The 23,613-nt window shown below is 41.4% G+C and overlaps 1 protein-coding gene across 1 annotated transcript; it reads right to left on the bottom strand.

Moving 5' to 3' along the window:
* Positions 1–8,697: 8,697 nt before the first annotated feature.
* Positions 8,698–15,825, bottom strand: FST (follistatin). The gene is made up of 6 exons (XM_009555834.2): positions 15,237–15,825; positions 12,981–13,169; positions 12,366–12,584; positions 11,788–12,012; positions 10,527–10,757; positions 8,698–9,807 (listed from the first exon to the last, which is right to left on the bottom strand). The coding sequence occupies exons 1-6, from the start codon at positions 15,316–15,318 to the stop codon at positions 9,725–9,727; spliced, it is 1,029 nt and encodes a 342-aa protein (XP_009554129.2). The 5' UTR covers positions 15,319–15,825; the 3' UTR covers positions 8,698–9,724.
* Between the last annotated feature and the right edge of the window lie 7,788 nt (positions 15,826–23,613).

The following is a 23,613-nucleotide window of genomic DNA, read 5'->3' as shown; positions in this document are numbered from 1 at the left end:
CTGAAATGGCATGCTACATATCACAAATGTTCTATTACCAACTACATAATATTTCTCTAGCTGAAAGTCAGAAAGTCAGGAATATTCTCCAGCTTTACTGTGAAAACTGCAGTCATATCACAGTATAATTTGATGTTGGAATAAGTGTTCATATAGCATGAGAAATAAGGAGATACAACTTTTTATGTCTACTTGTCGTGACTATTCAGAAGTACTTAGATAATTTAGGAGCCTAAGGGCTCTATTCTCTTGTCCACACATAGGAATCATGTTCCATTTAGAACTCATTAGGGCATCACAGGCTTCCTCATGGGGCTGTCGGATATGACAGAGGAGCTGTGGAAGAACTGTCTCCTTTGGGAACTGCTGCTGGAGACGAATGAGGATATCCTAGGGTGCTTGAAGTGGCACTAGATAAATGTGCACTGTCAACTGAACCTTAAACCTTCAAAGCCCAGGCTCAATTCAAGCTTAGGATCTGTTCCTGAAGAAGTTAAATTCTGTGCCACCTCTTCTAAAGGAAGGAGTAAGAGTTTAATCTTTTTTCCAGAGTGGCTATCCCTTTCTATTCAATGTACTGACTCTTTCCTTAATCAAATATACTTGTTCTTTATCCAAAGATCCTGTAGGCCATGAGAGACAACCCCCACTTCTCCTGGTAACACTGCAGAGCTGGGCAAAACCCATAAACTTGACTCCATCCCCCAGTGATGCCCTAGTGGTAAGATTACGCTCCTGAAAAACAGCAGCGGTGGGTGTGATTTCTTCAGGCCAACGATTGTCAGGGAAGTGCTCTAATTAGTAGACTGCAGCTACTGATGGATATTTTAAAGAAAATGGTGAATGTGTCTTCACTACATGATGTGCCTGATCCTTTCAAGATCTAGTACTCGCAAGTCTAAATTTAATTCTCAGATCTCTCTTTATGTACCTGAGACCTTTACTTGAATCTGGCAGTAAATCAGTCAGAAATGAGACTTAAGTCTCAGAGAAATACAGGCACTGTTAAAAACTTCATCCCTCGGCAGAGATTAAACTCACCATCCATCTAAGGGTCTCACCTAGTAGCACAACCTCAGTGCTTCCCAAAGTTTTCCCTTAGCAACCTTACTTCCAGGGTCACAACCCCACTTTCATTTTCACTTCCAGGCTTGCGGGCCCCAAGTGGGGTCATGACCCTAACTTGGGAACTGCTTTATAACACATTGAAAAAATTAACATACCAGTCTGTAAATACATCAGCAAAACAAACCCATCCAGTCTACCCAAGACCCTACGCAGTCTGCCATCCCTAGGGGTCTTACCTAGTAAACGTGGGTCAGATTTTCAAAACTATATATCTACTTGTAAGCTCCTGTACTGCTTTGGGTATGTGTTACCATTGCCTTGTAGCCTTCCTTTGTGCTGTTTAGATAAGTTTGGTGTTGACAAATATGTCCTGATGCTTCTGAAAATATGACCCTCTTTCTCTTGCTCATTCATATATTGGAGGTGCTGCTTAGATTTATTATTTGCATATAATAGAGTTCACAGTTACTGTGTGTCAGAAACAAGATCTGAAGAGTCTGCTGTTCCCACTGCTGGAGCAACACATATACATCTGCTAAAACTGCAGTGTAAATTGTATTGTCCTTAGCAATTAATCACTTACTGTATTCTAAGGAGGAGGTCCTCAACTCCTTCTGGGTTTTGTCTTTTTCTCCCTTCTTCTTCCTCCACTGTCGTCTATTCTCCCTTTTTTTTCCGTGTCTCCCACTTCATTTTTTTACATCTTCTCTAGAAGTGCCGAGTTTGGGCATGGAGATACTGTTACAGAAGTTCCTATTTCTCTTGCAGAGCATTCTACCACTATATCTGAAAGAGCTTTGCACAGGTTGTGAAAGCATACAGATTATGAAGTCTTAACATCTTCATTTTACAGTGGGAGGATTATAATACTGTCCTAGCAAGGTCTATAGCTCACAGTTACCAAAAAGTCAGTGGCAGAGAAAAATACTAATTTCCCTCATCGTGTGTCCCATGGTGGACTCCAAGCAACATGGTGAGTTAGCACAAGATATACCAGTAGATGGCACTTCAGCATTCATGGCATTGCTCATACATAGAATCATAGAATGGTTTGGGTTGGAAAGTAAAGATCACCCAGTTCCAAGTCTCATGGGCAGGGACACTTTCTACTAGATCAGGTTGCTCAAAGCCTTATCCAGCCTGGCCTTCTGAGGGGCTGATGAAAATCAGCTTCTTGTGTGTAGTTCTTCACATACAACTTTTAGCATAAATTTATTTATCTTTGATTTTGTGCTCTTTTCTTGGGGTCTTCACTCCGCCTCTTTTTTCATTTCCCTTGCTTTGACACTTATCTATTTCTTCTCCATTTCTCACAGTTTTCCATATGCTATGTCTTATTTTGAAAAAAAAAAAAAAAAGAAAAGAAGAAAGATTTTTTTTAAAAGGAGTCTTATAAAGTGGATATCCCTCCGTAATTTTTTTCAGAAAAGAGTTAGATCTAGATCCCAACTGATTCATTACCGAGGAGAACTGAGGAGTGCTAAACCAAAGCGGTAAGATTTACTTCAAAATGTCCTTAGATTCCTAAGTATGTATCTGAATGTGTGGCTCCCGAAGTCCGCTGCAGTAACCCACCTGCATGTACAGATGAAATGCTGTTAATACTAAGAACAGATCATAGTAAGCTTCACCAATTATTTTTTTGCAATGTGAGGTAAAGAGCTCTTTACTAACTTGCAGTAGATCTGTGAAACACATCCAAGCAAAGATGCTAGGTGTCCTCAACTCTCTATGTTACATTACCTATTCTTTACGCAGACTGCAGCTAAACACTTCAGGATCTGGCCTTCCTTCCACAGAGGAAATGAAGGTTTTGACTGGGCTTCTGCTGTGGCTCCTGGCTGGATTTCACACCAACAGCGCATGTGGTGCTGCTTGCTAGGTTGCTGACAATGGCAAGTGCCTTTCAATTAAGGCTGAAGTTCCATCAGAGCCTTTAAGTGGAGAATGCTGGAGAGATTAATAAACGAATTGTCACAGCTTCCAGGCATGCTGGGTTGAGACAGGCAACTCTTGAGTTTGCGGGCTGTGTAAATTTGGAGCTCTGGGCCTGTATCTTTATAGAGATAGACTCAGTCCTTTTGTTCTTTCCCATAAAATGAATGAAAATTAATTTCTCTAAAGTTGAAGTCCAAATGTGGAAATACTCAATATTTATATATCTTTTATGCCAAGCATTTCAGGCTTTTCTGCAGTTTTGGTGGAGTCACTATTGGAAACAAGGTTTTGAATTGCTCTAAGTAAACCATCTGTATGTGGGAAAAGATTATGGGAAACATCCCTGCGGTGCTCTTCTTAGTTGCTCCAGTGGGCATTATCCATTATTTTTCCAAGTGTCTTGTCTTGGGTTTTGGTTTTGTTTTGGTTTTTTTTGTTTTTGTTTTTGTTTTTTTTTTTGCTTTCCTTGCTTTCTTGACTGATCTAGCTGGTACTAGTTATTGCCTCTTTGAGAATAATTGTCAATCCTAAAAAAAAAAATAATAATACTTGCAAGTCTGAACAATACAATAGTTTTAAACTGCATCTTATTTACTTCTTTTCACTTAAAAATACAGGCAGAAATGTTTGTGCATTTCCTTGCATTTTTTCCACTATGCATTCTACTTGACACAAGAATGAATATTATCAACATCAAAAAGTTTCCCTAAAATCAATGGGAAAATAGCAGTTATGGGAAATTTTAGGATTGCTTAAAGATCATATGAGAGAAAGGCTTATTAAAGAAAAAACATTCCATGTTCCTGCTGAGAATTGCACCCAGCAGCTGTGGTGATACAGTTGTTCCTTGAATGTCTCTTGAGGGAATCTTTTCTTTTTAACTGGACATTCCTTCCTGATTTTGGAGTCTCTAAGACTTAAAAGGGGGTGGACATAACTCTTCATAGGATCCTAGGATAATTCATTTTGGAAGGATCTCAGGAGATCATATGCTGGATTGTCCTCATTGGGAAAAAGATTTCGCTTGTACCTGGTGTGAACTTCTCTTGTTTCAACATGTACGTGTCGTCTCTTGTCCTGCTACCATCTACTGCTATGAAAAGCCTGGCTCTGTCTACACAATGACCTGTGTCTAGATGGGAAGGGCTGCTTTGAGGCCCCCAAAGTCTTCCCTCTCCAGGCAGAGCAGCTCTGTCCCTCAAGCCCTCCTCCCAGGGCAGGTGCTCCAGCCCCTGAGCATCCTTGTGGGCCTCTGCTGGGCTTGCTTGTCATTGGTGGCACATATGTCTACTTTATCCAAGGATTCGTATAACTACCTATCTGGCTTAGCTATATGTCCTGCCCTATGACCACTTTTTGCAATGCTTCTTATTCAGAAATCAAATGGTAGCATGTTTTTAGTATCTTCTAAGTGTTTCTAACAACAGACATCAACCAACATCGTCCTTGTTGTTCCAGGTGCCTCTTAAAATACAAAAGTATTGAAACTTAAAAGGAAGAGTGCATAACATGAAGCTCAGCAGAAGATTGGTAGGAACACTGTTAACTGAATAAGAGCATTCCAAATTGCTAACGGATCTCGGGAAATATGTTAAAACAGTTCTTCTTATGCAAAACTGTATTTTTGCATACAACCATGCTACACAAGGTAAGAATGATGTTTTTTAAAAATGCTGCTTTTGCTGTGAACCTCTAACACGCTACAAAAAATAGTTCCAACATTCATTTTTAAATATTTCAAAAATTTTTAAAACCAGGTGACTAAAATTTAGTTCTCAAATGTGAGTGCTGTGGTTTCATTTTGAGAAGTTTTGAGTCTCTGTCCACCTTACTGAAGCACTGGGAAGTTCAGATGCTATTACTGAGTTGCACTGGTGGAAACTCAAGGCTTAGATCTACACTGGACCACCTTGGTAAACTCATTATCCTGTAGCATTTGGGAGGCCTGATTAGCTGTTATCAAAGTCCAGACGTCCTTCTCAGTTTTCTGACACATTGCTGCTCTTCAATCCATGGTGAAGTTGAACAAATCCATTTAAAGATTAAGATATCAAAAGAATGTACTTGTGAATTACAGGAATATGAGCCATACATGTGGTTTAACTCCAAATAAGCCTCTGAGCTGAATATTATGGCTCATGCCTTGTTTTCATGTCATGTTTCTTCACCGTGTGATATTTTCAATGGCCAGATTGTTTAAGAGTGATGAATGAATGTGAATTATATAGATGATCCAAACAAGTGTCACCAAAATCCAGCCACTGAGGTCCATTATGTATTTGTGTCTATCAGAAAAAAAAAGCCATCAACTTAACTTGTGCGTACTATTTTTCATATACTACCTGCAAAATTCATGCTGCCATAATGGGTCAGGCAGGCCTTGGAATTACAGAAATATCAAGCAAAAAATGCAATTGCCTTATCTTCAGGGAGTTATGAATTTAAAATCTGATACCTTGTGAACCCCTTGTTCTATGTACAAATGTTATGCTTCACCAGAAAGCATGGAATCTTACTTCTTCAAAGGGATAAGATACAGATGTTTCTGTGCTAGTGATTCATTGTATAGTAAAATGTCACTGCCTAAAGAAAAGCACTGCACACTGAAATTTAATTTCACCTGATTCCCATTTGGAGAGAAAGAAGGAAACATTTTTATGTCATAAAAAAAAGAAATGGCAGCTGTTTGAAATTTGCTGAGAGGCTTGGAATGTAGTTTTAGTTGAGGTATATTAGCAGGCAGAAAGTAAGCAAAGAGGTAAAAGGTGCAAAAGAGGTCCATGATACTGTTCTTAAGTTGTCATATGAACACAGCTATCAGGAATGCATTTCAGTGTGATCAAAAATCTGTGTACTCGTTGGCATGTATTGCACAGACAAATACATTTGGGAATGAGGGCTTTAAAGGTAATATTCGTTGTTCAAATGCCTCAAGCTGGGTCTCTTGAAATTAAGCTGATTTTACTTAAGTGCCAGAATATGGGGTTCTTTTTCCAGGCATAGGCACTCCACTCTGTTTTACTGTGCCTCCATTTGTGAATGGAGTTCACAGGCCTGGGATTCAGTACCAAAGTATACTCTATGGTGAACTGTTTCAGAAATGTGATTTACAGCAAGAGGAATGTGTATGCCAGATGATAGCAAACACTGAAGAGAAAAATATTTCTGAAAAATTATTTCTCTTCTGGTTTTAGGAGCTTGTGTGAGATGGTTTCAGAGCTGGAAACCACTTCATTGTACTTAAGACACGCAGACATATCTGTTTCTTCATTTAAACAACATCCAGGCTGGCCTGTGCATTAATAAACCAAAACAAAACAAAACCACACAAAACAGGACAAGAGGTAGAAAAAATTAATTCAGTGCCTTCCTCAGACTGAGGAAATTACGTTCACATTTCCACTTCCAGGGAAGTTCTCCATGTACAAGCCTAGATGATGAAAAAAAGTAAGGCCTCTCCCGTTGCAACTATGACTCAGTGTAGAAAAAGATGTGAGATTTGTAATCTTGATTTAAGCAGAGAGTTAAACATTATTTTGTAGCTTAAGGATGGAGGCACTTACCTACTGGGGGAAGGAAAAGAGGCGGCAACCTGGATTCTGGCCCCTGCTTCAAGCATTATTTATATGTGTTACTCAGTTACAAATGCAAAATGTGTAGGCAACCCCTGGGGCAAGAACCCAGGACTTCCTCTTCAAAAGGAGCACCTATTAGTGTTGCAAATGATCCTCTTTCAATGAATCTTGCTTCCCCTCCTATACGGAAGTACGGCTTCAGCAGGCATGACAGACAGTTTTCCAGCCTGAGCTTCACCTTGAGTTGGTGGTGGATACACTCTTGGGAGATGTGGGAAAGATCTCCTCAGGAAGAGACTGGCAGTGAACCTGTGTCTCCCACTTCATGAACAAATGAAGCCTACAAATATGAGATTATGTAAAAATGTTGTCAATCATCCTGTCACAACCTCTGGACGTGTTTCTGGGAGAAAGTCTCTGGGGCTGCTGTGCTTCGTGATGAAGTTGATGTATGTTAAGCACACTCAGAAGATAGTGACCTAATAGGATATGCCTCACCTGTACATCACAGGCAGGCTTTGGTGCAAAGTAGGTTTGAAGATTTTCAGCTGCACAGAAATAGCCGTAGAAATGGGGAATGCAGTAGCCAAACTTTTAGATAATTTTATCAGCAAAAACCTGATGTAGGTTTTCTGTGGCCATTTCACGAACATGTACATGCGTAAATATAGCTTCCTGGCATTTTTGTTGCTTTTTAAAATTTTGGCTGTCAGTGACTTTCTCAAAGTTATTTTGTGATCTGCAGCAGGACATAAATTTAGAACCCAGAAATCCTGCTCTGCTACAGTCTCTCTGTAAGGCATGTAAATATATTTACAATTAAAACCAGTCTTTTAATGTTGCCGTTTTGTTGAAAATTAAGTAGCTGGCACCTGTCTGAATTTGAGAAAAATCTCCTCTGATACTCTACACATCTATGAAACATTTTGTCTCAGCATCATTGTCATATGGTTATTAGTTCCTTGAGAGACTTTCCAATAGGTTCTTTTTCCATCCCTCTGTTCTCCCAGTCCCTATTCTTTTATCCTAGGTTCTGTTCCCTCAAGAGGCCCAAACCCTGCTCTCTTTGCTCCTCTCATTATGTACTTTCTTGGAAAGACACTACTTGTCTAAATGAAGCAACAGGAGGATGAAGGGCAGAATTTTTTTGCTATTACTTTGACTATGATATTATAAATGCAAGCCTGTAGTTTTTATGTATTCATAGACGAATAAGTTATATTTGCTTTGGATGATGCTAAGGAATCCACTACAAATAAAATCTTTATAGTAATAAAATACACAGAAGACTACAGCAGGAACAGCCTTGAAATATAAAAGGTATTTAAACAAAATGGGTAAAATGGACTTCTGCTCCCAGATCTCATTTCAGCAAAGCACTTAAAATGCTGTTGAAAAAGGTGCTTAAGTATGTTTTTAAGTTTTATGGAGTATGAGAAGAGAAATTTTGTTAAGTGGAGCCTTATTTGGGAGAACAGTAGGACCCAGGTAGCAAGGTTTTGGACCCTGCTGTGCTTACGGCTCTGACCTTCCCTCGGTTCACTGTATTAGCATCCACTCTTACAGGGTGTCCAGTCTGAATGCTGGTTCACTAAAAAGTTAATTAATTAATCTTCCCTTTGGGAGAAAATAATTTTCAACTGATAATGTGTTTTTTGATGGGAGTTTTTATCTTTTGTGCTAATCGTTGCACACCTTGAATTTTGGCAAGTAGGGCACATTTTGCTTTTTTTTTGGTCAGCTAAAATGGTGATACAATTGCATTCCGAGTAACATGGATCTGAAGCAAAAATTCAAATAAAGACGTCTAAGAAATGTTGGACTTTTTATTTTTTATTTAGAGGATGGAGAAGGAAACAATAATGTGGAATCTCTTCTCCTCCATTAGCGTACTTGGATTTAAAATTAATTTGTACCAATTAACTGGAGACATTGCTCCTGTCTGAAAAAAAGAGATTTCTTGAATCAATGTCAGCTGAAAGCTTTGGCCTTAACCAGTGTGTTTTGCTGCTATGCTATGCATAAGTCTCCTTTCCCCTAACCACCAGTATGTCTTATTCTGCAGCAGAAGGCCAGAACCTTTTAGAAGCAAAAACTGAGGACTGCCTCTAGGGAAAATTCCATTTTTTATTTTTTCACTCATCATTTATTTACAAATACACATTATAACTTTTATATACATTGCACATTTACATGGTAGAAAAGTACAAAACTATATATTTAAATGAATTTATATTTAACTCGCCATGTTTGAAAATATAAAATTGCATCAGAAAAAAAGTATTATGAAAAGCAAGAAACTTGAACTGATAAAGCTTTGATATAACTTTTAGTGACATGCTGATTGGGAAAACTTTGAAAATGGTACTGCAAGACCATCTGAAAGGAAACACCTGGAAAAACACTTATGTGTGTTACAAAAAAATAATAAAACAATAAAAATAAAATAAAACCTTTATTCTTATTACAGTTAGCCCTGTAGCTATTAACAGCCTTCATAATCCCCTTTCTTTAGGTCCAGTAATTCATATAGTACAGTATACATGCTCAGCACATTGAAATCATTTCAGTACATGATGTGATCAGAAGCAGAGAAAAGTGAAGTGGAAGAAGTTTCCTTAAAGATCGCCTCACTGTACCTTGGAAGTATACTTAAGTCAGTTACAACGCTTTTTGGTCAGTCAAGATTCCTTGTAAACAAAACCCGAGGGCTCTTTTATGTACAGAACCGGCAAGAAGAAAATCCAATAAATAAACATAACAGAAATTGACATGCAAGTTTGTTAAAGTGGAAAAGAGTTAACATCAGTGAAACAAAGAGATGAGATCATGTGAATAAGCTCGAAGGAATGGACTTCTATAGTTTACAAGAAAAAAGAAAAGCTTTACTTTACAAGCAAGAGACCTCACAATAAATAACACTGCTCTTCCCGTAACGAATAAATTTCTTCAAAAAACAAGGTGTACAGTCAACCAGACATTTTATGTATAAATTATAAAACATGACACAGTATAAATAAATGTCTACGAGACTCAACTATATGTATACTTTTTTTCTCCCCAAAATAAATAAGCATACACTTATTTACAGTATGGACACACTGATTTCATGCCCAATGGCTGTTCCAATAGTGATGGAGGTTTTACCACTCTAGAATGGAAGATATAGGAAAGCTGTAGTCCTGGTCTTCATCTTCCTCTTCATCTTCTGGGTCTTCATTAATGGCTAGATGGGGGAATACAGGGGAGCTGTTGTTTAAATAAGGACAACAACAGCGCAGAAGCAGCTCAGTGCATGTTTTCAAAGCCCTCTGAACAGCCATAATACAGCGTTGCATTTTATGCGACTTGTAGTGAGATGCTCTTTGGCATCTGCTGTTATGCAATAAGGTTTTCTACACATAATCTATGAAGTCATAACTGCAGAAAGTTCTGAAGAATCAATGGCTCAGGTTTTATTGGCAGATTCCTGAAATCGGATAAAAAGCGCTCTTGTGTTCTAGGTTTAACTGCTTTGTGTCCTTCATTCAGAGTTAGCAGAGGCAACTGTGCTAAACCAGGTGCCCATGTGCTACCATTGTTCTTTCGGAACGAGTTAGAGTTTATCCAGGTGTTAATATAGCAATCAGCGAAGCACATCAGAGCAGAAAAGTAGGAAAAAAAAAAAAAAATCACTAAAATTACAGTCCTAGGACAACGTCTTTCTGACAAATGTCCTTAGAATATCCCCAAAACTCGAACTTGAAGGCCAAGTGGCTGTTTGAAGTCTATTGCATTTTATCGGTAACCAAGGTGTGCGTGTGATAAATACATACTTATATGGCACATGTATCGTATGTCAAATCTCTAAATCAAGCTTTCTTATGTTTAAAGGTGTAAGTCTTCATTATCTAGAGATTGCCTTCAGAAGCTTTAAGTGTCTGCAGAGTTAAAAATCTCACTTACAGTTGCAAGATCCGGAGTGCTTTACTTCTAGAAGCACACCCATAGAGCAGGCTGCCTCTTTCATGGCACACTCGCTTGGGTAAGTTGTGTTATCGCTGGCACAGACAGCCTCGTCTGACTTGTTTTCAGGGCATAACTCATCGCAGAGGGCACAACGACCTCTCCCAACCTTAAAATCCCACAAGCACTTCTTCCCAGCACTGCACTGAATGTCTTCACAGGATTTGGCTTCTAAAAATACACACAGGATACTAGAGGTAAGTGAAAAGACAAAGGAAAAAGAAAAGCAACAACAAACAACCCCAAACTCCCTTTCCCCCATGACTTGTGAATAGACAAAGCTCAGATGCAGTGGATGTGATGATACTTGCTGATTTTACTAAAGCTAGTCCCTTGGACAACATTGCCCGTCTATATGTGAGAGGAAAGACAGCTGGGCCAGCAGAGCTTGGCCCTGGGAATACAGAATTACCATTTGCCAGTTGTACATGACATTCTTGCTCCATTTGATGTCTGGAAATTCGGCTCCCCAAATTAGCAGTAAGTGCAGAATTCACATTCAGTATTTCTAAATAATTTACTTTTAAACTAATCCACATAGACTAGTTGTTTGCAAGATTGGAAAGGGAATTCACCTCAGCCTATTCCAATTAAAAGTAGCCTAGGACTCCCTCAAATCCCCCCAGCAGTTTTGGGGAGCAGAGACTTCCCTGAAGATGCTTCCTTGTAACATGCTTCACTATCAGTCATTTCTGGAAATATTAATACAAAATGTCAAGATGCATAGAGATTATTTTCCTATCTTCACCCACCAACTGTCTCCAACTTCTGCAATATTTTTAAAGAGGAAAAAGTGATCAGATGTTTCCAATTAAGTTAATGCAAGCTTTGCCAAGACTACTTGAAGACAATTGTTTCCAGGATTCCAGATCCACTGAATATTGAGACCCTGTTACACTGTAACAATGTCATCAACTATTTAATGGCAGGTACTTCCCCATGGATACTATTGCCAGCACTCACGGGGATAGCAAGAGAAGTAGGATTAGGCCCTCTACTCCCTCATCCCTTTTGCAATCTTTTCTGGGGCAAAGCTTACTCTGGCTCTCCTTTTCCTGGAGGGGAGCACAAACCCTGGCTGCTGGAAGTCTCTCCTCCTCCCCAATGCTCAATACATCTATTCAGTTCCATATATGATATTCTGAAACAGCTGAGTGAGGAAGCTTCCCCCCACCTTTACCCCTCCAACTGAGATACCTACTGATGCATTTTCCTTCATAGGCTAATCCAATGGATCTGCCCAGTAGGCAGGTTGGTTTCTTCAGGTGGCAGGCACTGGCGTAAGTTATGCTGTCATTCCCGCAGAGATACTGTTCAGAGGAGGTAGGCTCTGGGCAAATTTGATTACATATCACACAGTAGGCATTATTAGTTTGATCAAACACACATGTGGAGCTGCCTGGGCATAAAACATCCCTACAGGTCTCTGAAATAAAGATGGAAACATTGATTAATAGGAGATCCCAGAGCCCCAGCAAGGAGTGAATGGTGACACAATGAAGCAAATGACCAGATAAAAGCCTTCAGCAGCTCTCTTCATGGTCACTGGAGGAAACCTTCCCATCTGAGGGTAGCTGGTGGGACACAGGTGCTGCTAGACTGTGGGGAACTCTCAGTCCAGCTATGTACTTGTTTGTTGAGCGTGTTTTAGTTGCTGTCTCCCAGCATGTGGAACATCACTCTGGTTCTTGTGGGGAGGTATATCCAACAACTCCTCCCTACACTCAGACACGCATCCTTTGGCATTTGAGGTTGATTGGATTAGAATTGCAAACCTACTTTTGCATTTGCCCTGATACTGGACTTCAAGTTCGGGCTGTTCTTTACATCTGGCTTTGAGAAGGGCACACTCGTTCCTGTAGGTTTTCCCATCTAAGCCACACACGGGGCCCTTCCAAGTGATATTAGAGCAATCCAGAGCACAAACACACCGAGGCTTGTTCTTCTTGTTCATTTTACATTTCTTCCCGGGTCCACAGTCCACATTCTTGCATGTTTTTGATGGAAGGAAAGAGGCACCACTTTAGTACTGAGCATGCAGAACAGACCTGGTGTCAAAACCGCTTAAAGAAAAGAAAAAAAAAACCCAAAACACCAAACCGTGACTCCTGGGCATAGGGAGAAAAATACCACTCCTCCCCCGCCAGGAAACATCACTCGAAGGAAATTCTCTCAGCCGGTGAGGGCAGGGAGGAGAGGAGGCCGGTCCCCTCCTCCCTGCGATGTGCACGGCTGCCGAGAAGAAACAGGAGATAGTACGAGACAAGCCTCAAACCCCTACCGAGGAAGGAAGCCGGAGGACCGCGCTACGCCCCGCTCCAGCTCCTTCCCCGCTCCCCCTTCCCCAGCCCAGTCCCTGCCTGAATCGCTCCTTAGCAAGAAACCCCTCCTTACCTTTGCACGGGATGCAGTTTGGGGCTCCCCCATTAAAAATCATCCACTTAAAAAGCGTGTTGTCGTTGACATTCTCTTCCGTCCACGAAGTTGTCAGGCAGCCGGACTTGCAGCACTCCTTGCTGAGGTCGGTTTTGTAGAGGACCTGGCAGCGGCCGTTCCGTGCCTGCCGGAGCCAGCAGTTCCCAGCTGCGAAGGAGTGAGAGGGGGCGCGGGGGAGACACCCAGCCAGATCAGTGGCAGTAACCAGTGGCCCAGACAAACCACGTGCGCCTTGCAATGACTTTTACTAGACTGCTTGCTTTTATTTGTCCCATTTCACAACCCACAGCTACTCTGACCCATTTGGGAGCTCAGTTTAAAAAAGAAAAAAAAAACCCAAACCACCACTCCCCCCACAAACAAACAAAAAATACACCAAACCCCAAACCCAAACAAACCACACAGCAGAAAAAAAAAAAAAAACCCACAAAAAAAACCCGCACCACCCAAACGGGAAAAAAAACCAAAACAAAACAAAAAAAAACCCCCAAAAACACAGAAAGAAAGAAAAGACCCGATCTAAACAGGACGCGGCAGTTTTCAGAGGTATTTATTCCATATGTAGAGCAGAAGGAGCACTGCCGGCACGTGACAGAGGCTTGAAAAGGATGTGCATTTAAAAGGGAATAAAAAGAAAATCGCGCCTGCAAATTCCTTCCTCCTCCCCCTGCCCTCTCCTCCTCACCGCGGTTGCACAGCAGCATTGTTTTAGTGCCGCACAGAGTTTCAGTCCCAGCCCATTTTGCAATCTGCACGAATTGGGAACATTTGCTGGTAGCGAGGTCTTTCGAAATCTCCACATTTTGCTGCTTCTACTAACAAACGTCTTTCCTTCACTAAAATAAGTCAGCAGAGCTCCAAAAAAAGTAGAGCGAAGTACATAAAATACAAGGGCACATAGAGTAGGAGGTCCCTACGGAGCTTTAAAAATCGATTAAACAGAAAAAGTTATAGGTGCTGTTTCTCCCGCCAAGTATTTCAGGGGAAAGTACACTGTCCACAAACCGGATAAAAGTAGGGTTTGGTGGGGTTTTTTTGGTGTTTTTTTTTTTTTTTTCACTAGTATCCCTGTTATTTGTGGAGTTAAGCCAAGAACATTAATCCAAGCAACTCCCCCTTTTTTAGCTGGAGAGTTTTGGTTGGGATGAGTCTCTCGTGAATAACCAATGTGACTTCTCCAGCAACTCAATACCAATTGATTCTGGTGCTAATCCAGCCAGGGCTCGATCCTGCCTCCTTACTCCGATGGGAATGTACTGCAGCGAGGGGTCAGGATCGGCCAGCCGAGATGTCGCTGGGCGCGGGGGAGGATACACTTCCCCCCCCCCCCCGCTAAAAATAATTGAACAAACAACGCCCTTTAAAAAAAAAAAAATCAAGTTTTTCGTCTTATAGTTGCCTATATCAATTTATGCACTGGTTCGGAATTGGGGGATAAAAGGAAAAAAAAAAATAGAAGGAAAAAATATCAAACAGGCAATAGTAAGACATCCAGGTTGTGGCTGAAAACACGGTCAAGATAAGGGGGAAAAGCCCCAAAATTAAAAGTCAATATTCCCTTGTGTCGAAAGAGGGCTCTTAAGAATGTCAGTATCACGTTCGGGTTTGTTTTGTTCGCATGGAGAAAAAAAAATATCCAGACGAACTTATTTAAGCACACTCCAGTGTAGGGCAATTTACAACACTACTATTTATTCACACACACACACACACACACACACAAAAAAAAAAAGGGAGGGGGGAGGAGATCCCAATATTAAAAGGAATGTCCGGAAAATGACCACTTATTGGATTCTTAAAACGTCAGCTGCAATCGTGGGTCTCCCCATCATCACCTCTCCTTCCGTCAGGCAGGCGAGATAAAAATCTGAGCTAAATTACCAACAAACTTTGAGCACTCATTCGGGAGCCGAGACTGGGAAAGTTCCCTCGCGATGCTGCTCTTCACTCATGGTGCATAATAACAATAAATACCAAGAAACATCCTCATCTGTCCTCTGTGCCTACGCAGAGTAGCGCGAAGACCCGATCAAAAAGGAACCCAAGTGACACCTCGGCATAAAGCAATCCCGTGCCCACAGTTAACTTCTGTCCCGTTGGACCTTGGAGAGAGGCGTTTAACGCCGCAGCGAACTAAACCGTGCCCGAAAAAAAAGACAGAAAACAACAGTAATAATAAAGAAACACATCTGCGAATAAACAGTCCGGTCTTACCCTGCACTGTGTGATCTTCCATGAAGTGGCACAGAAACATCAGGAGTAAGAGCATGCCCGGGTGGCTTCTGTGATTTAACATCCTCAGTATAGCAGGGAGTGCCGAGAGACACAGGAACAGCGTGAAGGGGGAGTCAGGGAGAGGGAGCGAGCACTCGCCAGGCTGCTTATGATCGCTCTATTGAATGAACGTCAGGCTCTGAATGCAGTCTCTCTTTAAATCTATACGGGGGTCCTAGCTGTCTGCGGTGGGCGGTCTCCTAATGTGTGTGTGTGTGTCTGCTCGGGGGTGGGGAGATTTAAAAAGTTCAGTGTGAATCAGGTGACATTTTCCACCTTCTGGAAACCCTTCTTCCCCGCCGATCGGCGCGAGGTGCAGGCGCAGAGGGGCGCGCAGCCCCGCGCAGCCCCGCGGCTGCGGAACCGGCACCGCTCCCCGCACGCAGCCCGGGGGGAAAAAAAAAAACACACCAACCCCTGCCCCGACCCTCGGGAAAAATACAAATAAATAAGAAAGGACCGAATAACAGTTTAATACCTAGGGCCGTGCCCGAGTGACAGCCTTTTCACTGGGAGCCCCGGAGGACGAGACGGGAATGGGGGCGACGTAGGCGGTCTCCTTTCAGAATCAGAAAAGATTGCAACATCGATAATGAACTTCTAGGGCACTAGTTTATTAAGCACAGTCTGGCATTATTCTCTCCTTGGAAAAGTTGGCGGTCTCTCATTTATAACATTTTTTGGCACCGCTGAATGAAACTGAGTAGGCGATATTTCCTTTTATACAAAACGATTACTTAACGGAAAATGGTATTGTTTATTCAAAAGCTGCCTTTTTTTTTTTTTTTAATTTCGGTTCTTTCGCTTTTTTTTTTTTCCTCCCTTTTTTTTTTTTTTTTTTTTTTTTCTTCTCTTCCCTCTGAGCCACCAAAGCACAACAGACTGCGAAGTATGCAGACAGGAATGCCCGGACAGTGCCGGGTCAGGGGCCGGTGCGCGGCCGCCCCTCCGCCCGTCCCTCCCCGCTGCCCTCCTCCGCCCTCCGCTCCCCACACCCACCGCCCCCTCCCCACAACTGCAAATAACTCGGCGATAACAGATTTTTTTCCACCAACTGCAGGAGATAGTGCTAATCTTTTAATAAAAGATCCCATTACAATGGGATCTGTCTGGACAGACTATAATAGATCCAGAAATACAGCCGTGCTAATATTAGAAGACAGTTGTTTGGGTGCCTCAGACCGGGCCCTGGTCCTGCTTTGAAAGTGGGCATGAATCACAATGTCCCTCGGTACCACCTGCGGTCACACGCATTAAGAACCAGACTGGTAAATGATTGACCTCGATGCATATAGATATATATATATTTTTTTTTTTTTTTTCCTTATTATTATAATGACCATCGTTCCGAGCAGCGCCCGGGCATTTCGAGCACTTCAGAAGCTCCGGGACTCCACATCCTTTTTAATCTTTTCCCAAATTGGTGCCACTCTCCCCCCTCCTTCTCCACCCCCCGCCCCCGCCGCTCCCTCCCCGTTCGCCGGAGCGCCGTTAATGCAGGGTTGCTTAGTGCCCTCTAATGGCAGACGGCATTAACAATTAATACCGAAACACCCCTAAACCCCCGAGAAGCGAAGCAACAGCCCGTTTCAAAAACCCGCCTCTCCCCTCCTAAGAGGGCTCAGGGTGCCCCGAGGGGGGCCGTGTGTCCCCCCCCATTCCCTCCCCGCGCAGCGAACCGCGCTGCGCCCGTCGCGGGGCGCGGAGCCGTCGAGGTGCGAGGACGGCGGTCTCTCTGCCTTCGCCACCCCCTCCCTGCTCTTATTCCTCGCCACACAAATCGGGAAGCGGCATCTCTTCCCCCCCCCCATCCCCGGGGCCGGTTCTTTCCCCTGGCGGGTGCCGGGGTGGGGGGGTATCCCAGCCGCGGAGGTGGGGGGGGGGGAAGGCACTGCGGGGGCAGGTTCACCTTCCCCGGTTCGGTTTGTGTGTGCTTTGTAATAATTGGCCAATACGGTGTTTATCCTGAAAATGTTTTCAATTATAGAGAGGCATTTTCAGACCGTATTCCTGGAAGTGAGGTGCCGTGTGGGTCGATAACGTTTGCACATGTGCTTCATGCGTGCATCATCAGGAGATCAATATGATTGCGCTGGTATGGAGATTTGTATCACACCTGTTCGCTGACATCACATAGAAACAGCTGCTGTTTCTTTTATTGTTTTTCTTTTTCTTTTTTTTTTTTTTTCCCTCTTCTTTCTTAAATGCTAAATATTGGGTTTGTGTGCAACAACGTGTCAGGGATATATTGTAATCAGAAATGCTTTCTTGTTTCTCGCTGTGTGCCTCCCTGTACAACTCCCCCACCCCTTTCTGCTTTGCCAACAATCATATTTAAATTAGCAAAAAAACAATAGGGTCGATCTGTAACTGAATTGTCAGGCAGCTCACAAAAAGAGTGTTGTTCTCAGCCTGACAGGTTTTAAAACTTCTTTCTATCAAGATGTGTATGCATTTTAATATATGTTTTTGGATGTGAGTCCAATCTTTGCAGCTGGCCCTGATCTTGGAATAATAAAGCCTTTTAAAAAACCCATGTATACTAACATCTCAAACTTACGGAAAGTTCAGATTTAGCTCTCAGTTTATGTAAAATGCATGTCTTTGTCCTATCTGCAACATAGCTGCTGTAGCTACAACAGACCTCATAACCAAAATATTAAGTGGCCAGTCTCTGAGGAAAATTACAGCAAAATACTGAGTAGGAAGAAAAATAACTCCCAAGTGTGACCTAGTGTGACATGTGCTGTTAACATACGTACATACACACACACACACACAGAGACACAGACACACAGACACACGGGGAATATTTATTCGGGGAATATTTATTTTGTGATAAGTCAGTGTTCATTGAACTAATATCATGTGTTTCCTTTTACTGTTTTTCCCTTCAACATGCTGCCTTTCAGCAGAAGAGTGTTTGCTTGTAGACACAATGGACCACCTCAGGACCCTCTCTTTGATAAGGAGCATGTCTGCAGTAAAAAAGCTGATTAGTTGGAAGGGATCTGGATTTTGGGAGAGAGAAAATAGGAAGTCCTGTCTTGGCATTTCCCAGCTTAGCATTCAAGGGAGAGGAAAAAGACTCAAACACCCTCCTGTGGTTCTGGAAGTATGTATCATCCGATGTGGTTTCTCACACAACTGGCTTCTCCCACAGAACAAGTACTCAAATAAAGGTAGAACGTCCTCTTCTGGTAGGAGAGAAGACTTGTTAGCCACCTCTATTCCCATCTAATCATCCTGATTGTCACAAAAAAAGTGCATCCATTTCTGGAAAAATGCACTTTTACAGAGGTTCCCCCCTTTCGCATCTCGGATGTCAGATTTAAGAACTGTTCTGAGCACCATTGCATTGTTTCATTTAATAAGCTTTTTTTTTTTCTTTTTTTTTCTTTTTTTTTTTCTTTTTAGCCTTTAACAGGCTTTTCTGCAGAAATTTCATGTGCTGTTTCTCGGTGTAAAGTAGCATAAAATGTTGGATTACAAAGATTAATTTGTTCGTTTGGACAGAACTTTTACATAAAAACAAACAAAGCAATCCCTGATAAAGCTAACCTCTGAAGTATAACTGAATTCCAATATTAGGTAGTTGATATGTATGCTATTACACTGTAATTATTCCTACATAAAAGTGAGGCTGTTAAACGTAGAAGTTGTACTGCATTGCCTTGGTGAATCTTGTGCGTGTTATGTGCATAGAGGTACGTTTAACAGTTATTTTTTCTTTAAGCTGACCTAAAAATCAATGTCTTTTTTCAGGTCATGGGCAATGAATTGAATTAAGAGGTAGTAGAGATCTTACCTAATAAATACCACTGGTAAAAATTGCAAAAGGAATGTAAGATTGACCATCAGTAGGTATTTGGGAAGTCACATCTGAAAAGTCGTATCCCTCTTGACCAAGACAGCTGGAAACAGATATGCTCTCTGAAACTTCTCACTGTTGTTCAGTGGAAAGGAGGAATTGAACGTTGTCATGAAGTCCTCTTGTAGGTGAGCAATTTGCAGTTTTAATAACCCACCCTATGACCAATGCTCAGCTGTCTGGAGGGCACCCTAAGGTTTCACCTGATTCATTGTTTTTCACAGGAAAAATGGGAGGGCAGTGTGATTGTGAGTACTCTGATCTTAAATACGAGAAGTTTCTGGTAGCCCACAGAGATTTAGCAAATCTGTGTGTTTGTGGCTTTGTTCATACTGTAGAAAGGGCATATTCACAGTTGGCAGTTGGCATTCACATTTTAGGTTAGGTAAAATTGTAATATTTGTGGTATGAGCCAAACTGATCCCTTTCTTACCTTTTATTTGTGATTCAAGGAGCAGTGACAGAATTGTGTATTCCCCTGTGATTTAGAGGATGCTTTGCCTGTGTTGTAGGCCAAAATGGGACAAGCTCCGAAGAGATTTTCTTCTCTTGAGTTGGCAATACCATGAACCAGCACTAAGGAAGTGCAGCAAGCCTTGTTATTCACTATCCTACAAATAGGACATGATGTTGTAAAATAAGGTTTAACAAATGAATGGAGTGAGAACAGATTACTAAACAAGTTACAAAAGCTTTCTAGGTTATCGAAAACTTGGACAAAAGTACAAAATCCCAGCAGAAAATAGGAGTGGAAAAAATTGTAAGTGAACTATTAAAATAATTAATTAGCCAGGGAAGTTAGATGAAAAATTATAAAAGAATAGAATAATATATTGCTTTACTGATCTGATCTATTCATCAGATACTTCTCTATATAATTTAAGAGAATAAAAATCCCCTAGAATGTACACAGACCATGGGATTTCTAAGGCAGAAAAAGTCTCTTTCCTTGTTGGGTCTGCAGTGTTGACACTAGCAGCAGGAATTCTGACATCGATTCAAAATGAAATTTTGAAAACTTAGAAAAAAGGTAGGAAATGTATTGCTGGAAACCTGCCCTAAACAGTCCTTTAGGATGCAACTGTTTTGAAGGAATTTTAAAGGAATAACTAAATGCCAGAAAGGCAGCACCACCAGCTCTACATAACAGATTTCCACATAAAGGCTTAAGAAGTCGCCTAGTTGGAGGGAGTATGAAAAGAGCAGACCTGTCAGGTAGAACAGCCCCTGGAAAGCCATTTCAATTTGGGCAGCATTAAGCTAACTGTTGGATATCTTAAGTCATGTCCTAAGTGTAGAATGGCTCTTGCCCAGCTTCCTGACTGGCAAATTGCCTTTTTTTTACTCCCACAACTCTGCCAAATAGAGCTATGTCATACTTGGTGATAAAACTTCAAATTTTTAAGTTAAAATTATAGATGAGAGCATGGTGCTTTCGAAATGGAGGGGTTATGTGTGGTTATTGTACTTTTAAGGTCTGGAACATTTTGTGTGGTGGACTTCAAAAGACATGTCAGTTGGCAGTCACTGCAGCTGGAACAGGGTTGGAGAACAACTCAAGATTAAAGTGAGGATGGACATAGTTTGTGAATAACTACTGTGAAAATTCAATTAATTTTTGCCGTTACTTTATTTTTCTTCTTGTTAGTTTGATTCTATTAAAGTTAATGTGGAGGGCATATCTGATTCACTGGATATGTGGAGTCGCATCATTTTCTAATCCAAAAAAAGCTTTGCTTGACTGCTTGACTGTAGATCCTGGCTTGGAGCTTAAATGGAATAAAATTCACCATTAAGAGGGATATGCATAGCCAACTGTGACAAGCTGAATATAGCATGGAAAAAAGGGTCACAAGTGGACAGTTTCCAGCTCAGTGCATGTATGTGGTGACGTCCTGGATCTTGTTTCTAGACAGAGAAAGTAGGTGCTTGAGTACGTCAAAGTTACTACCTTGTTAGGGACAGATCATTAACTTCTTATTGTGAGGTTTGTATTTACTTTATTGCCCATCAAGGAAGAGGATCAGTTTTAATGGTTTACTTTCAGGGATTAATGGAACCAAATGGATTTTAGACTGCTGTTTAGTCAGTGGCAGCTTAGTGGGACATTATCAAAATTGTCCTACAGGGTACATGTTGATAAACTCCAAATGTCACCTTCTAGTGCCGTGTTGCTCATGTTAGTGAATATACAGCAAGTGAGGAAAGGCGTGAACTAGATGGAGTCCTCAGCAAAAATAATTATCTAAATGAGGCTAATTGTGACAAAGCATTTTAGAGAAGTTAAGGTCGCGGCTGCGATGGAAGCAAAGAAAAGCTTTGTTCCCAGTCGTGCTTTATTTTTATGAGTAGGAAAAAAGTGTCTCATAATTACCCCAATTCTTTCAAATTTTTCTGTTGCAATGGAATGTATTTATAAAAAGCACTTAGTGCTTAAACGTTTTCATTTCAGGATCAAGTACAGCATCATACATGTATGACAACTCTTCATTGGTCATCAAAATTTTCTTTTCATTACAAAGCACATTTCTGCTATTGCATAAACAACAGTGAATTTCCAAAACTCATTTTTAGTACAGATTGAGGGTGTTATGCTACATTAAGTAAATGACACTGCAGGTAGCTCTGTAGACTTATCTTACTGCAGTGCAAAATAGCAGTATCCACAGATCTGCTAAATCTTATTTCAAAGTTAGGCTTTTATGGAGTAAATGTAGCTACAGATATTCGAGAGCAGTATAGGAAAAAAGAAGAGTTCAGCTTAATTTGTGCTTTCTTTTGAGACCTATTTCATGCATTGTTTTTTTGAAGTGAAAACCCGACATGGACTGCTGAGAGTTTGTTGACTTCACAACATGTTCTGTGAGAACTGTCTCCTTCCAGTAGCACAGAAACTGGGTTATGTCCTCCTGATACTCCCACAAGAAGGAGCTCTAGGTGAAGCCCAGTGTTTCCCATTCTGTCCCCTAACTTGGTTAGTTCTCATCTGCTTTCTTCTACACTTGATCAAGAGGTGACTGGAGTTGTGAGTAGGACTGATATCCAGATTGCCAGTCCTTAGGGTACAGTAAGTCTCCTTCCTCTTTGGATAGCTGGAAAAAGAGGAGGAAGTGCATCTCCTGTGCATAGAGTAGTCAGTTTAGTCACAACTTTGGAGGACGGTCCAGAACTCATGGTTTCAAGCTTCTGCATTTTTGCCTTTTCCCTGGCAAGACCTTGGTTTCTCCAGTCATGAGCAAAGGCTTGGTACCTGTGAGACCTCCAGCGTGCTAATCCTTAACGGTTTCATTCTACAAGTGTGCTGTGAGAGCAGGAAAAGTAAACCTGGACATCACCCGGATCTCACGTGAGAAAGGCTGAAATAGATGCAAGAAGGAAAATGGCTTTAGCCACTTTCCCGCATGATGTGTCTATTCTATGTGGCTCCAGCTGCTGCTCCAGAAGTGTGCAGCACAACATCTGCCAGCCTCGAGTGATTAACCTGGGTACACATGAACCTTAGATACGACGTTAAATGTCTTTGTTTAGGCCACTGAATCAAGCACAAAATGACGTGCCCAAAGGCATATGGGTAGCCTGTGAAAAAGCAGGGAGAGCCCCCAAATCTCAGCTAAATCTCTCTCCACTGGCCATCCTTTCATGTTACTTTATCTCATTTATGTATGCCAAAATCCATGGTTTGGCCCCGTGCTTTAAAATGTAAAAGGATAAAGAAAAATTATTTCATGAACACATCATAAAATCCTGACATTCAGGATTTGGTTTGTATTTGGTGTCTGTCTTTTATGTATATCTATTACATTTACTGTTGAATCACTTTTTTTGAAGACAAAAGAATTATCTGAGGTTTGCTTATGAAATTTGTGCTACTATCTTTCATTAGAGGCAGTAGAAAGTGACAGTAATTTGGCCTAGGGGCCACATATTCCTTATTTCTAGCCCCATAGTTCCTCCTTAATTGTATGTGCTTGAAAGTCCGTATTTCCAGATATAAACTCTGTTTCTAGTCTCTCATTGCGCTCCTTGGCCATATCCTGGTGAGCTCATTAAACTTTTTGGGCATCCTTCATAGGATTCAAAAGGAAGATGAAATTCTGTGGTGGTGATAGTGAAAGGGTGATGTTGTTCTCCTTTCCATCTTTGTATAGAAAAGAGGCTGTCTCTGCAAATGCGAAAAGTCACAGTATACTCCAAAACTGATCGATCAGAGCAACAAAACTCCTTCTAACCTGAATGCCATAATAGTGCTATCCACTGTGTAGGAGTAAAACCAGGAAATCTGAGGGAGTCTTGGCATGTCCCTGCTTCTCTGTAGTGATGTGGCAGTAATGATTAACTAGAGGGTGCCTTAGGTCTCACTTCTCTCACCAGAGGTTCATGTGAGCCTTTGCTTTGAATGGCTGGTTGCTCACCTCAGTGAGCAGTGTTTTCAAGTGTCCTCAGTCT

Source organism: Cuculus canorus, chromosome Z (assembly GCF_017976375.1).
Source record: "Cuculus canorus isolate bCucCan1 chromosome Z, bCucCan1.pri, whole genome shotgun sequence".
NCBI lineage: Eukaryota > Metazoa > Chordata > Aves > Cuculiformes > Cuculidae > Cuculus > Cuculus canorus.
This window is presented reverse-complemented; position numbering and strand designations above follow the sequence as displayed.